Below are 13,315 nucleotides of genomic sequence, written 5' to 3'. Positions count from 1 at the left end.
GCACATCTTCCCACTTTTATCTCTAATCGGTCCGACCTTCACTCCGGTCAACCTTTTGTTCTTCACATAATTGAAGAATGCCTTGGGGTTTTCCTTTACCCTACTCACCAAGGCTTTCTCATGCCCCCTTCTTGCTCTCCTCAGCCCGTTCTTAAGCTCTTTTCTTGCTACCCTATATTCCTCAATAGACTCATCTGATCCTTGCTTCCTAAACCTCACATCTGCTGCCTTCTTCCATCTGACTAGATTCTCCACCTCACTTGTCACCCATGGTTCCTTCACCCTGCCATTCTTTATCTTCCTCACCGGGACAAATTTATCCCTAAAATCCTGCATGAGATCCTTAAACATCAACCACAGGTCCATAGTACATTTCCCTGCAAAAACATCATCCCAATTCACACCCGCAAGTTCTAGCCTTATCGCCTCATAATTTGCCCTTCCCCAACTAAAAATTCTCCTGTCCTCTCTGATTCTATCCTTTTCCATGATAATGTTAAAGGCCAGGGAGTGGTGGTCACTGTCCCCCAGATGCTCCCCCACTGAGAGATCTGTGACCTGACCCGGTTCATTACCGAATACTAGATCTAGTATGGCATTCCCCCTAGTCAGCCTGTCAACATACTGTGAGAGGAATCTGTCCTGGACACACTTAACAAACTCTGCCCCATCTAAACCCTTGGAACTAATCAGCTGCCAATCAATATTAGGGAAGTTAAAGCCACCCATGATAACAACCCTGTTATTTTTGCACCTTTCCAAAATCTGCCTCCCAATCTGCTCCTTGGTATCTCTGCTGCTACCAGGGGGCCTATAGAATACCCCCAGTAGAGTAACTGCTCCCTTCCTGTTCCTGGCTTCTACCCATACTGACTCAAAAGAGGATCCTGCTACATTACCCACCCTTTCTGCAGCTGTAATAGTATCCCTGACCAGTAATGCCACCCCCCCTCCCCTCCCCCCCCCCCCATCCCTTTTAAAGCACTGAAATCCAGGAATATTGAGAATCCATTCCTGCCCTGGTGCCAGCCAAGTCTCCGTAATGGCCACTACATCGTAATTCCATGTATGTATCCAAACTCTCAGTTCATCACCTCTGTTCCTGATGCTTCTTGCATTGAAGTACATGCACTTTAGCCCTTCTACATTACTACCCTTACACCCTTTATTCTGTTTCTCTTTCCTCAAAGCCTCTTTATATGTTAGATCTGGCTTTACTCCATGTACTATACTTGCAGTTTTCGCATGACCTTTATCCTCCTCCAGCTCACTATCTGCTCTAACACTCTGGTTTCCCTCCCCCTGCAAATCCACTATTCAATCCTCAATTTGGACATGAAGTTCCAAAAGGTGTGGGGACCCTTTCTTGAGCTAGACTAAAGGTCCATTCTATCTCAGTTTCCTCAGTACATAAATCCTTGACCTCCAGCATTTTCCAGTAAAACTCTTCAGACTCAAGTTTGTTATCATACAACAGCCTACGTATTAGAAAAATACACCTTCTCTATACCAATGCAGACCTGTGGGGACAAGGGTTCTGTTTAACCCTTGGAAACGAGCAGTCAACGTTTCGGGCTGAGACCCTTCGTCAGGACTGAAGAGGGAGGGGGCAGGAGCCTTATAAAGAAGGTGGGGGGAGGGTGGAAGGAGAAGGCTGGTAGGTGCCAGGTGAAAAACCAGTAAGGGGAAAGATCAAGGGGTGGGGGAGGGGAAGCAGAGAGGATAGGCAGGAAAGGTGAAGGAGGAATGCAAGGGAAGGCAGAAGCATGAGGGAAGTGATAGGCAGTTGGAGGAGGAAGCAGAGTGAAACTGGGATGGGGGAAATGAGGGGAAGGGAATTACTGGAAGTTGGAGAATTCAATGCTCATGCCAAGGGGCTGGAGACTACCCAGACAGTATATGAGGTGTTGCTCCTCCAACCCGAGTTTAACCTCATCATGGCAGTAGAGGAGGCCATGTATGGACATATCCGAATGGGAATGTGAAGCAGAGTTGAAGTAGGTTGCAATCTGCGTCGGGTCTCGCCGATGTAGAGGAGGCTGCACCGGATGCAATAGATGACCCCAACAGACTCACAAGTGAAGTGTTGCCCCACCTGGAAGGACTGTTTGGGGCCCTGAATGGTGGTAAGAGAAGAGGTGTAGGAACAGGTGTAGCACATGCTTGCAGGGATAAGTACCAGGTGGGAGATCTGTGGGGAGGGATGTGTGGACCAGGGAGTCACGGAGGGAACGATCCCTGCGGAAAGTGGAGAGGGGTAGAGAGGGAAAGATGTGCTCAGTGGTGGGGTCCTGTTGAAGGTGGCGGAAGTTGTGGAGGATAACGTGTTGGATCTGGAGGATGTTGGGGTGGTAGGTGAGGACAAGGGGAACTGGAACTCGGTCCCTGTTGTGGTGACGGGAGGATGGGGTGAGGGCCAAAGTGCGGGAAATGGAGGAGATGCGGGTGAGGGCATCATTGATGACGGCAGAAGGGAAACCACAATCCTTTGGGATGTCCTGGAACAGAAAGCCTCATCCTTGGAGCAGATGCGGTAGAGACAGAGGAACTGGGAATAGGGAATAGCATTTTTGCATGTGGCAGGGAGAGAAGAGGTATAATCAAGGTAGTTATCAGAGTCAGTGGGTTTATAGAAGATGTCAGTGGACAGTCTGTCTCCAGAGATGGAGACCAAGAGATCAAGAAAGGGGAGAGAAGTGTCCAAGATGGACCAAGTGAATTTGAGGGCTGGGTGAAAGTTAGAGGCAAAGTCAATGAAATTGACAAGCTCAGCATGGGTGCAGGAAGCAGCACCAATGTAGTCGTCAATGTAGCGGAGGAAAAGTTGGGGAGCAGTACCAGTATAGATTTGGAGCATAGATTGTTCCACATAACCCACAAAGAGGCAGGCATAGCTGGAGCCCATGCGAGTGTCCATAGCTACACCCTTGGTCTGAAGAAAGTGGGAAGAGCCAAAAGAGAAGTTATTAAGTGTGAGTACCAGTTCTGGCAATTGGAGGAGGGTGGTGGTGGTGGGGAACCGGTGAGGTCAATCATCAAGAAAGTAGCGGAGGGCTTTGAGGCCTTCTTGATGGGGAATTGAAGTGTATAAGGATTGGACATCCATAGTGAAAATGAAGCAGTCGGGACTGGGGAACTGGAAGTTATTGAAGAGGTGGAGAGCATGGGATGTATCCCAGATGTAGGAAGGGAGGGACTGAACTATGGGTGACAAAATGGTGTCCAGGTATGCAGATACAAGTTCGGTGGGGCAGGAGCAGGCCAAAACTATGGGTCTACCGGGACAGTCAACCAGTGCTCCTGGTGCGGCCTCTTCTACATCAGTGAGACCTAATGCAGATTGGGGGACCGCTTCGTCGAGCACCTCCGCTCCGTCCACCACAACAGACAGGATTTCCCGGTTGCCACCCACTTCAACTCTACTTCATATTCCCATTTGGATATGTCCATACATGGCCTCCTCTACTGCCATGATGAGGCCAAACTCAGGTTGGAGGAGCAACACCTCATATACCGTCTGGGTCATCTCCAGCCCCTTGGCATGAACATTGAATTCTCCAACTTCCGGTAATTCCCTCCCCCTCTCTTCCCCCATCTCAGTTTCACTCTGTCTCCTCCTCCAGCTGCCTATCACCTCCCTCATGGTTCTGCCTTCCCCTTACATTCCTTCTTCACCTTTCCTGCCTATCCTCTCCCTGCTTCCCCTCCCCCACCCCTTGATCTTTCCCCTTACTGGTTTTTCACCTGGCACCTACCAGCCTTCTCCTTCCCACCCTCCCCCCACCTTCTTTATAGGGCCCCTGCCCCCTCCCTCTTCAGTCCTGATGAAGGGTCTCAGCCCGAAACGTTGACTGTTTGTTTCCAAGGATGCTGTCCAACTTGCTGAGTTCATCCAGCGTGTTGTGCATGTTGCCTTGACCCCAGTATCTGCAGAGTATTTTGTGTTTCTGTTTAACCCTTTTTTCCATTGCATTGATGGCTTGGAGTTGGGGGCTGGGAGGGGTGGACCGATAATCAAAGCATGACTGTACTGTGGGTGCATCTTGTCCATAAATGTGAATTGCACATTTGATACATTTATTATCCCACAATTCCCCTTTATACTATGTTCTCTTTATTTTAAAAAAACAATAAAAATATTGTCGAAAAATAAGTTACTTCATGTCACTACAAACATTATTAATATTGTGTGATTGCATTTTAACCAGATTTATTATAACATTACTAGTAGATAAACATTTCACATTAACAAGAACTGGCAGGTTCATGCTAGTGCCTGTACCCAAAAGAGCTCCTCCTACCCGCCTTCCCCAATACACTCATCAGTTTCCCCTGCAAAGTAGAAAACCTGAACAGCGCCATGATAGAGTCCTCGCCCTTTGTGATTATCTAATTTCCCCTTAGGATATGTCAACGATACTAGCTCTAATGACAGTGTTTACAATCTGGCGAATGAAGTTTCTCCAGAATCTAATTTTGAAATTATCAATTTTATAATTTTACAAGTTTTCTAATGTGGTATTAATTATAATTATATGTTTCCTTCTCTAGTGACCCCAATGCTGACAATATAGTCAACTAACATTCTTGTCGACTTTAATACAAGCTCTCACTTTATCAGCAATATTTCTCAAAAAATTAACCCCAGTTTTATAATAGGCTTGCTAAACTACAATCCTACTTTGTTTAGCTAAAATCACTAGATCTATTTGTTCTCATCCCATTAAAACACCAGTTTTTCAACTTTTGTATGACCTACATAGTTTTCTTACCCTAGTATACATCTTATTCTTAGTGATGTTGAAGGTAACTTATTAGCCAAATGCATTACCTGAAATATTTAACCTCTAGCTCCTGCTTCAAACAGGCTTCAATTATATCGGGACCCAAGCAGAGCATGCTGAACTGCCTCAATTACTATTGCCCAGTAGCACTTGCATCCATAGTGGTGAAGTTTTGAGAGGTTCATGATGAAACACATCAACTCTTCCCTAAGAAATGACTTAGCTCTGCTCCAATTTTCCAGCTGGAACAAAAAGGTCCACAACAGCCATCTTACTGACTCTTCACTCAACCCTGGAACATCTGGACAGCAAAGATGCATACATCAGAATGCTCTTTATTGACTACAGCTCAGCATTCAAAACTACCATCCCCTCAAAACTAACCAATAAGCTTCAAGACCTTGGCCTCAATACCTCCTTGTGCAATTGGATCCTCGATTTCCTCACTCGCAGACACCAGTCATTTCAGACTGGCAACAAAATCTCCTCCACAATCTAGGTACACCAGAAGGGCGTGAGCTTCGCCCCCTGCTCTACTCACTTTACAGTGATGATTGTGTGGATAAGCACTGCTGCAATGTCCTATTCAAATTTGCTGATCACACCCTTGTCATAGGCTGAATCAAAGGTGGTGACATATCAGCATATAGGAGCGAGATTGAAAATCTGGCTTGAGTGGTATCATAACAACAGCCTCTTACTGAGTGTTATCGATACAACAGCCTACCAACACAACCAATCGAGAGATGGTGCAATAGCCACCGCTCTACATACCGTCCTTACACATCTGGAGAAGGAGGATGCTTATGTGAGAATGCTGTTCTGAGACTACAGTTCAGCATCCAACATCATAGTTCCATCCAGGCTCGACAAGAAGGTCAGAGACCTCGGCCTTGACCCTGGCTTGTGTAGCTGGATCCTGGACTTCCTGTCAGATTGCCAGCAGGTTGTAAAAGTGGGCTCCCTCACCTTCAACCCTCTGACTCTCAATACAGGAGCCCCTCACGGCTGCGTACTGAGTCCCCTCCTTTACTCCCTGTATACCCATGACTGTATCGGCACCCACAGCTCTAATCTGCTAATTAAATTTGCCGGCAACACTACATTGCTTGGCCTAATCTCAAACAATAACCAGGTGGCCTACATGGAAGAAGTCATCTCTCTGACACAGTGGTGTCAAGAAAACAACCTCTTCCTCAATGTCTCAAAAATAAAGGAGTTCATTGTGGATTACAGGAGGAATGGAGACAGGCTAACCCCTATTGATGTCAATGGATCTGGGGTTGAGAGGGTGAACAGCTTTAAGTTCCTCAGCATCCACATCACCGAGGACCTCACGTGGTCTGTACACACCAGCTGTGTGGTGAAAAAGGCACAACAGCACCTCTTTCACCTCAGACGGTTGAGGAAGTTTGGTATGAGCCCCCAAATCCTAAGAACTTTCTACAGGGGCACAATTGAGAGCATCCTGACTGGCTGCATCACTGCCTGGTATCGGAACTGTACCTCCCTTAATCACAGGACTCCACAGAGAGTGGTGCGGACAGCCCAGCGCATCTGTAGTTGTGAACTTACCACGATTCAGGACACTTACAAGGACAGGTGTGTAAAAAGGGCCCAAAGGATCATTGGGGACCTGAGCCACCCCAACCACAATCTATTCCAGTTGCTACCATCCTGGAAGTGGTACCACAGCATAAAAGCCAGGACCAACACGCTCAGGGACAGCTTCTTCCACCAGGCCATCAGACTGATGAACTCACACTGATTTGAGTGTACTCTAAATTACATTGACTGTTCTATTTATTATAAAATATTATAAATTACTATGATTGCACATTGCACATTTAGATGGAGACGTAATGTAAAGATTTTTACTCCTCATGTATGTGAAGGATGTAAGAAATAAAGTCAATTCAATTACTCAATGTCAATAAGACCAAGAAACTGAGTGTAGACTTCAAGAGAGGGAAATCAGAGGTCCATGAGCCAGTTATCACAGAGGATCAGAGGTGCAGAGGGTCAGTATCTTTTCAATCCTGGGTGTTACTATCTCAGAGGGACAGTCTGGGACCCATCATATAAACGTTATTGTGAAGAAAGCAGGTCAGTGCCTCTACTTCCTCAGGAGTCTGTGGAGGTTCATCATGACATCAAAAACTTTGGCAAACTTCTATTAATGTGTGTTAGAAATGTGCTGACTGGCTGCATTATGGTCTGGTATGGGAACACCAATGCGTTTGAGCACAAAATCATACAAAAGGTAGTGGATTCAGCCCTCAACCATCAGGCTCTTGCACAAAAGGGGATGGCTATCCTCAGTTAAGAATTCTTACATTGTTATTTTATGCTTGTTACTTATTGCTATTTATTTATATCTGCACTTGCACTGTTTACTGTTCCTGATGTTTACAGTTACTGTGCTATAGGTTTGCTAAGTTTGCCCGCAGAAAAAGAATCTCAGGATTGCATGTGGTGACATGTATGTACTCTGATAATACATTCTACTTTGAACTTTGACCAAGGAGCTGATTGTGTACTTCAGGAGAAGGAAGCCAGAGGTCTATAAGCCAGTCCTAATTGGAGGATCAGAGGTGGAAAGGGTTAGCGACTAATTCCTAGGTTTTGTTATTTTGGAGTACCTGTCCTGGGCCCATCATGTAAATACAATTACAAAGAAAGCATGGCAGTGTCTCTACTTCCTTTGGAGTTTGTAGGGATTTGGCATGACATCTAAAACTTTGAAAAATTTCTGTAGATGTTTAGTGGAGAGTATACAGAACGACTGTGTCACAGCCAGGTATGGAAACACCAATACCCTTGAATGAGATATCCTACAAAAAGTAATGTATATGGCCCATTCCATCATGGGTAAAGCTTTCCCAACCATTGAGGACATCTACATCTACATGTTGCAGGAAAGTGGAATCCATCAGCAGGGACCCCCACCACCCAGCTGCACCATCAGGAAGGTACAAGCGCCTCAGGATTCACACCACCAGATTCAGCAAAAGTTACTACCCTTCAACCATCAGGCTCTTGAACCAAAGGGGATAACTTCTCTCAACTTCACTTGCTCCATCATTGAAGTGTTCCCACAACCAATGGACTCACTTTCAAGGATTCTTCATCTCATGTTCTCAAGATGTATTGCTTGCTTGCTTTCTAATTAATTAATTAATTAATTCTATCTTTTATTTGTATTTGCACTGTTCGTTGCCTTCTGCGCTTTGGTTGAACACCCTAGTTGGGCAGCCTTTCATTGATTCTATTATGGTCATCATTCCATAGACTTATTGAGTATGCCCACAAGAAAATGAATCTCAGGGTTGTAATGGGGACATATTTAATAAGCTTGATAAGACATTTACTTTGAGCTGCATCTTATATTTTTGTTCTACATTCAAGTTACAATAATGTGTCTCTACAAATTTTGAAATATCAGTTGAGTGTGGCTGAAGCAATGATGTTTGCGAAACATTATTTCTTATACTTTCCTTGCACATTTATACAGTTGAATTTTTATATATTTAAGTTTATGATTTTATATAAATTCTCTTAGTTCCAATGCCTTACGCATAAAATTTGACCTCACCTAATATTGATAAAAATGTAGTAAGTTTCTTTTCTATGCTGGTAAATCTAAAGTTATCTGGAGAAAGTGGACAACACCCAACAATCATTTGGCTTGTTACTCCAATTGCTGGCTAACTCCTCTGTACTTTCTGCTTATTATGTTTGCATTTCACAGTGCAACGTTCAGAGTGTGCATGAGGTGAGTCTATATGCACTTTGTGACTAAGCTTTAAGGGTGTTGTCATTTATTCAATAAGCACTCAAATTAGAAAATTAGTCTAATTAATAAAGGACCTTGATCTCAAATTCAAGTTACCCACTGAAGTCAATGAATAACTTCTTAGCCTGTAACACTTGCCTTTGAGCAATTAAATCAAATGAAGTCACTGCATTTACTAGTTTATTTAATCACTTGCACTTTGAACTATACAGCTTCTCTTTCACCTCACCATAATTTTCTTGCATTAAAATCTAAGTATCCAAAATCTATCAATCTTTGTCTTGAATATATTCAGCAACTCATCCTCCACAGTCCTCCTGGACACAGAATTCCAAATAGTCATTACCCTTTGATGCAGAATTTTCTCATCTGCCAATTTCAGAATCAGTATTAGGTTTATTATCATTGACATATGTTGCAAAATTTGTTCTTTTCCAGTAGCAGCTCAGTGCAGTACATTAAAATATTACAATAAGAAATGAAAATAAAACACTTAGAACATTAGAGGCAGAGGCTGTAGATGATTTTTTAAAAAAGCTTAATTGTGTTTTCTTTCTTATTGCAGAGTTAGAGCAGTGGAGATACCAGCAGGATAGTGGAATGTTCCTCTTGCAGAATGTGGGAAGGCAAGGAGACCTCCAGTGTGGAAGTTAGGGCATGGATCAGGACATGGAATTATGATATTATAGCCATTAGTGAAATTTGGCAGCTCAGTATTCTGGGGTTCTGTTGTTTTAGATGTGATAAAGCAGGAGGGATAAAGGGGGAGTGGTGGCATTAGTAAGGGAACATGTCACAGCAGTGCTTTGACAGGACAGACTAGGGAGCTTGCCTGCTGAAGCTTTAAGGGGGGAACTGAAGAATAACAAGGTGATGACCATGTTAATGGGATTGTTATTGACCACACAGAAGTCCATGGGATTTAGAGGAGCAAATCTGTAGACTGTTACAAGAAACACAAGGTTGTGATAGAAATGATTTTAAACTTTCCACTTATTGATTGGGACTCCCATGTCCCAGTACTGTAAAGGGGCTGAATGGGACAGAGTTTGTCAAATAATTATGGAGAAGGATAGGTATGGTCCTCAAATTGAGATTTTAGGAAATTAAATTTGAGGAAGACCAATTTGCAAGGTTGTTTACTGGCAGATGTGGATTTGGTAAGTGGGAGGCCTTCAAAAGTGAAACTTGAGTATGGAATTGCATCATCCTGTCAGAATAAAAGGCAATGATAATATGTTTAGGGAACTTTGGATTTTAAACACATATTGAGGTCCTGGTTAAGAAAAGGGTGATGCATAGCAGGTATAGGCAGGAATTTAAAAAATGAGGTACTTGAGTGTAAGAAATGCAAGAGAAACTCAAGAAGGAAATCAAATGGGCTAAGAGAAGGTATGAGGTTGCTCACTTGACAGGTAAACAAGAATCCTCAGGGGTTCTACAGATAGATTAAGAACAAAAGGATAAGGTATAAAATTGGTCCTCTGGAAGATCAGAGTGATCATCTATGCATGAAGCCAAAACAGATGGGGGTAGTGGGGGGGGGAGAGATCTTAATTGGATTTTTTTGCATCAGTAAAATGGATGCGATGTTTATAGGTGTGAGGCAAAACAGCAATAAAGTAATGGACCATATGCAGATTACAGAGGAGGAGGCGCTTGCCGTCTTGAGGAAAATTATGGTGGATAAATCCCCAGGGCCTGACAAGGAGTTCTCTTGGACCCTGTGGGAGGTTAATGTAGAAACTGCAGGGGCCCTAGCAGAGATATTTAAAATGTCCTTAGCCGTGGGTGATGTGCTGAAGGATTAGCAGATAGCTAATGCTGTTCCTTCGTTTAAGAAAGTTTTAAGAATACACCAGGAAATTATAGGCTGGTGAGCCTGACATCAGTAGTGGGTAAGTTATCAGAAGGCACTCTAAGGGACTGGATAGAGAAGCTTTTGGATAGACGGGGACTGATCATGGACAGTCAACATGGCTTTTTGTGTGGTAGGTCATGTCTAACCAATCTTAAGAGTTTTTCCTCAGAAGTTAGCAGGAAAGTGGATGAAGGCAAATCTGTGGATGATGTCTACATGGACTTCAGTGAGGCATTTAACAAGGACCCGCATGGGAGGCCATCAGTCGCTTGGCATTCGAGAGGGGGTAGAAGTTAGATTAGATACTGCTTTTGCAGGAGATGCCAGAGTGGTAGTAGATGGTTGTCTCTCTGATTGGAGTCCTGTGACTGGTGGTGTGCCACAGGGGCTGGTGCTGGGTCTGTTGTTAATTGTCTCCTATATCAATGATATGGAGCAAGCCAATTTTGCAAGATGTGGGGAATTCCAGGTTTGAATCCTATTTGTTCTCCATGTTTTCAACCAAATCATAACAATCTTACAAATAGTAAACTCTTTGTAAACAGTTGTTAATTTAGCTGGGATTTTGAAAGGTGTTTAGGAGAGATCTCCTTAAAAGGGAAAAAAGGAAACCAAGATGAATCTCCAAGTGGCCAGTAACACATCAATATGAAACGTGTTCCTGGGCCTATTAGGTGCCAGGCAGTTGTTGGGAACACAATAGAAGGCAAGAGGAATCTAAAAATAGTAAGAAAGTAATTAAATATTTTGCAAACACAAGTAGTAAAAATGACAATCAGATCCACTTCTTACACAGTTGAATACATTTTTCCCTGTCTTTTGTACTTACACATGCTGGACAAGTCATCATTCTATTCTATTTAGAAATCTGTTTCTGGACACACGCCCAGCACACAGGAGCAAACTGCAAGGCACTGTCAAATCCACAAACTGGCAAAACAGTTTGGTCTAGTTGTGTGTAAGCACAATTCTGTCTACAAAGAAAACTCCCAGGAAATACCAGATAGATTTGTTCTAAAAATCCTGGAAGATTTTGGTGCTACAAATGTTTACTGTGTGGTAGGATGGGAAGTAATAAGGCTTTGTTCCACCTTCTGTCCAGCTAGAGATAATGGACAACTACACTTAGTGTCCGTCAGTCCCTCAAGAGTGGGAAGCTTAGGAAATCATGCTGTAATTCAGAGATATTTCAGTTTCCACCCATCCTGCATCTCCTCACCCCAGTAAATGCTCCCCATCAGTTTAGTGTTCTATTAAATTGCCTGCAGCTGTAATGATAATTCTTCACTTCTTTTATACTGAAAAATAAAGTGGAATTATTGTTACTGTAGTTTGCATCTCCAGTTCTAGTTTATTCTGTGAGCTTCATGTAAGCAAGTTATCTCATTGCACTTGGTGTATATGACAATAAACCAATCTGAAAGTGCTAATTTGTTGGAAAAAGTACCGTACTTAGAAAACGATAACTGATAATAATATTTTCAAATGTACACCAATCCCAATGAATCATTTGGGGGAGGAAATCAGTTTAATTTGGCAAGGATGAATCCAGAATCTTCTGATTTGTCTAACTGACTCTCATGGAGAGATAATCCAGCCCAATATTGTACCACGTCAATCAAGAAAGCAACGTCCCAATACAAGCGTCCTCGATAGAAAACTTCTTGCAGGATATTTCCTTAAACTGGGTTTTATCATTGGACTCATTTCTATGTTGTTCTGGTTTCATGCAAATAATTCTTTTTCCTTCCAGCACTTACAGCGCTTAGGTATGAATAATCACCTTGGCACGGTAGGAAGAATCCTCTACGTGTTTTTGCTCTCTCTCTCTCTCCCTCCCGCCATTAGTTAATTCGACTCCTCCCTTGGCATTGTTACTTCCTCAGTTGATTAGACCTGATAGACTAGAATGACCTGTTCTGTAGGCTAAAAAATGCACATTAGTGCACAGGGAACGCCTGCAGGTGAAATACTATGGAGCGAAGTCCAAAGGAAATATTTTAAAACAGTCGGCGAATGGGAAGAGAAGTGAAATTTTTGTTATAAATAATTGGTATTTATAGAGATATTATTTATAAGAAACCGAAACATTAAAGAGAAACCGCATCTCTCACCTTCAGTACGGATCCATTTAGTTCAGGACCTTCCTTGCCCTCGCGTCCCTGGAGGTGCTGTAGTGACTCTCCAGCCGTGTTCCTCCCGTATCCATTAGTGCATGCACTTGTCCGGATGACTCTTTCATTCTCCACGAACCCCCGGCTCACAGCCTGGTTGCCGCAGGCGTTGCTAGAGCTAACTGAGGCTCCGTCTCCAGCCTGAAGAAATAAACCACAGCGCCTCTGGAAACTGGCCACGAGACGAGGATCTTGCAGGGATTGGAGGAATGGACCTAGCATCTCTTTTCTCTATTCAAAAAAAAGGGTCTTTTCGAGCTCGGCTGCGGGAGAAATCAGTTGAAACGTTTGCACTTGTAGAGCTGCTTTCAAGTAACGCGGATAATCTCCGCCGAGACTCGTGTTACGCAATAGGTTTCTTAAAAACAGAGGAAGCAACAGGGAACTTTCACTTGGCTCCACGTCAGAGCTATTGTCCACAGATACAGGCGACTCTGTCTAAATATTACAACCTGCTTTGACTTCCCACGGTTCGAGGCGGAACATTAATTCAAGATTTAGCATCGAACGCTCTCACCTGAGTGTAATTCGCTGTCGTGGGAAATAGTTCAGGAATATAACACTTGACTCCATTAAGGGAAAGGTAGATGTGTACACAAGGTTAAAAAAAAGTCATTCTGACGGGGCAGATGAAGACTGGGAGAAATTGGTTGGAGACTATTATAGGCGATGTCAGTTCTGACGAATGGAATCTGAAAAA

The 13,315-nt window shown here is 43.4% G+C and overlaps 1 protein-coding gene across 5 annotated transcripts in view; it reads right to left on the bottom strand.

Annotated features, from left to right (window-relative positions):
* The window catches only part of sgpp2 (sphingosine-1-phosphate phosphatase 2), a 41,565-nt gene extending 28,495 nt beyond the window's left edge, over window positions 1–13,070 (bottom strand). For 2 of the 5 annotated variants that reach the window (XM_073040944.1, XM_073040947.1), the window contains exon 1: window positions 12,556–13,069. In XM_073040944.1, the coding sequence (XP_072897045.1) occupies window positions 12,556–12,837 (282 nt within the window). In that variant the 5' untranslated portion in view covers window positions 12,838–13,069. Of the gene's footprint in view, window positions 1–12,224; window positions 12,280–12,555 lie in introns of those variants that run through there. The other 3 variants (XM_073040945.1, XM_073040949.1, XM_073040950.1) reach the window with 3 other exon arrangements.
* Window positions 13,071–13,315: the final 245 nt, after the last annotated feature.

Source organism: Hemitrygon akajei, chromosome 3 (genome assembly GCF_048418815.1).
Source record: "Hemitrygon akajei chromosome 3, sHemAka1.3, whole genome shotgun sequence".
In the NCBI taxonomy this organism is placed as follows: domain Eukaryota; kingdom Metazoa; phylum Chordata; class Chondrichthyes; order Myliobatiformes; family Dasyatidae; genus Hemitrygon; species Hemitrygon akajei.
The sequence above is the reverse complement of the archived record's forward strand: the minus strand, read 5'-3'. Positions and strand labels throughout refer to the sequence as shown.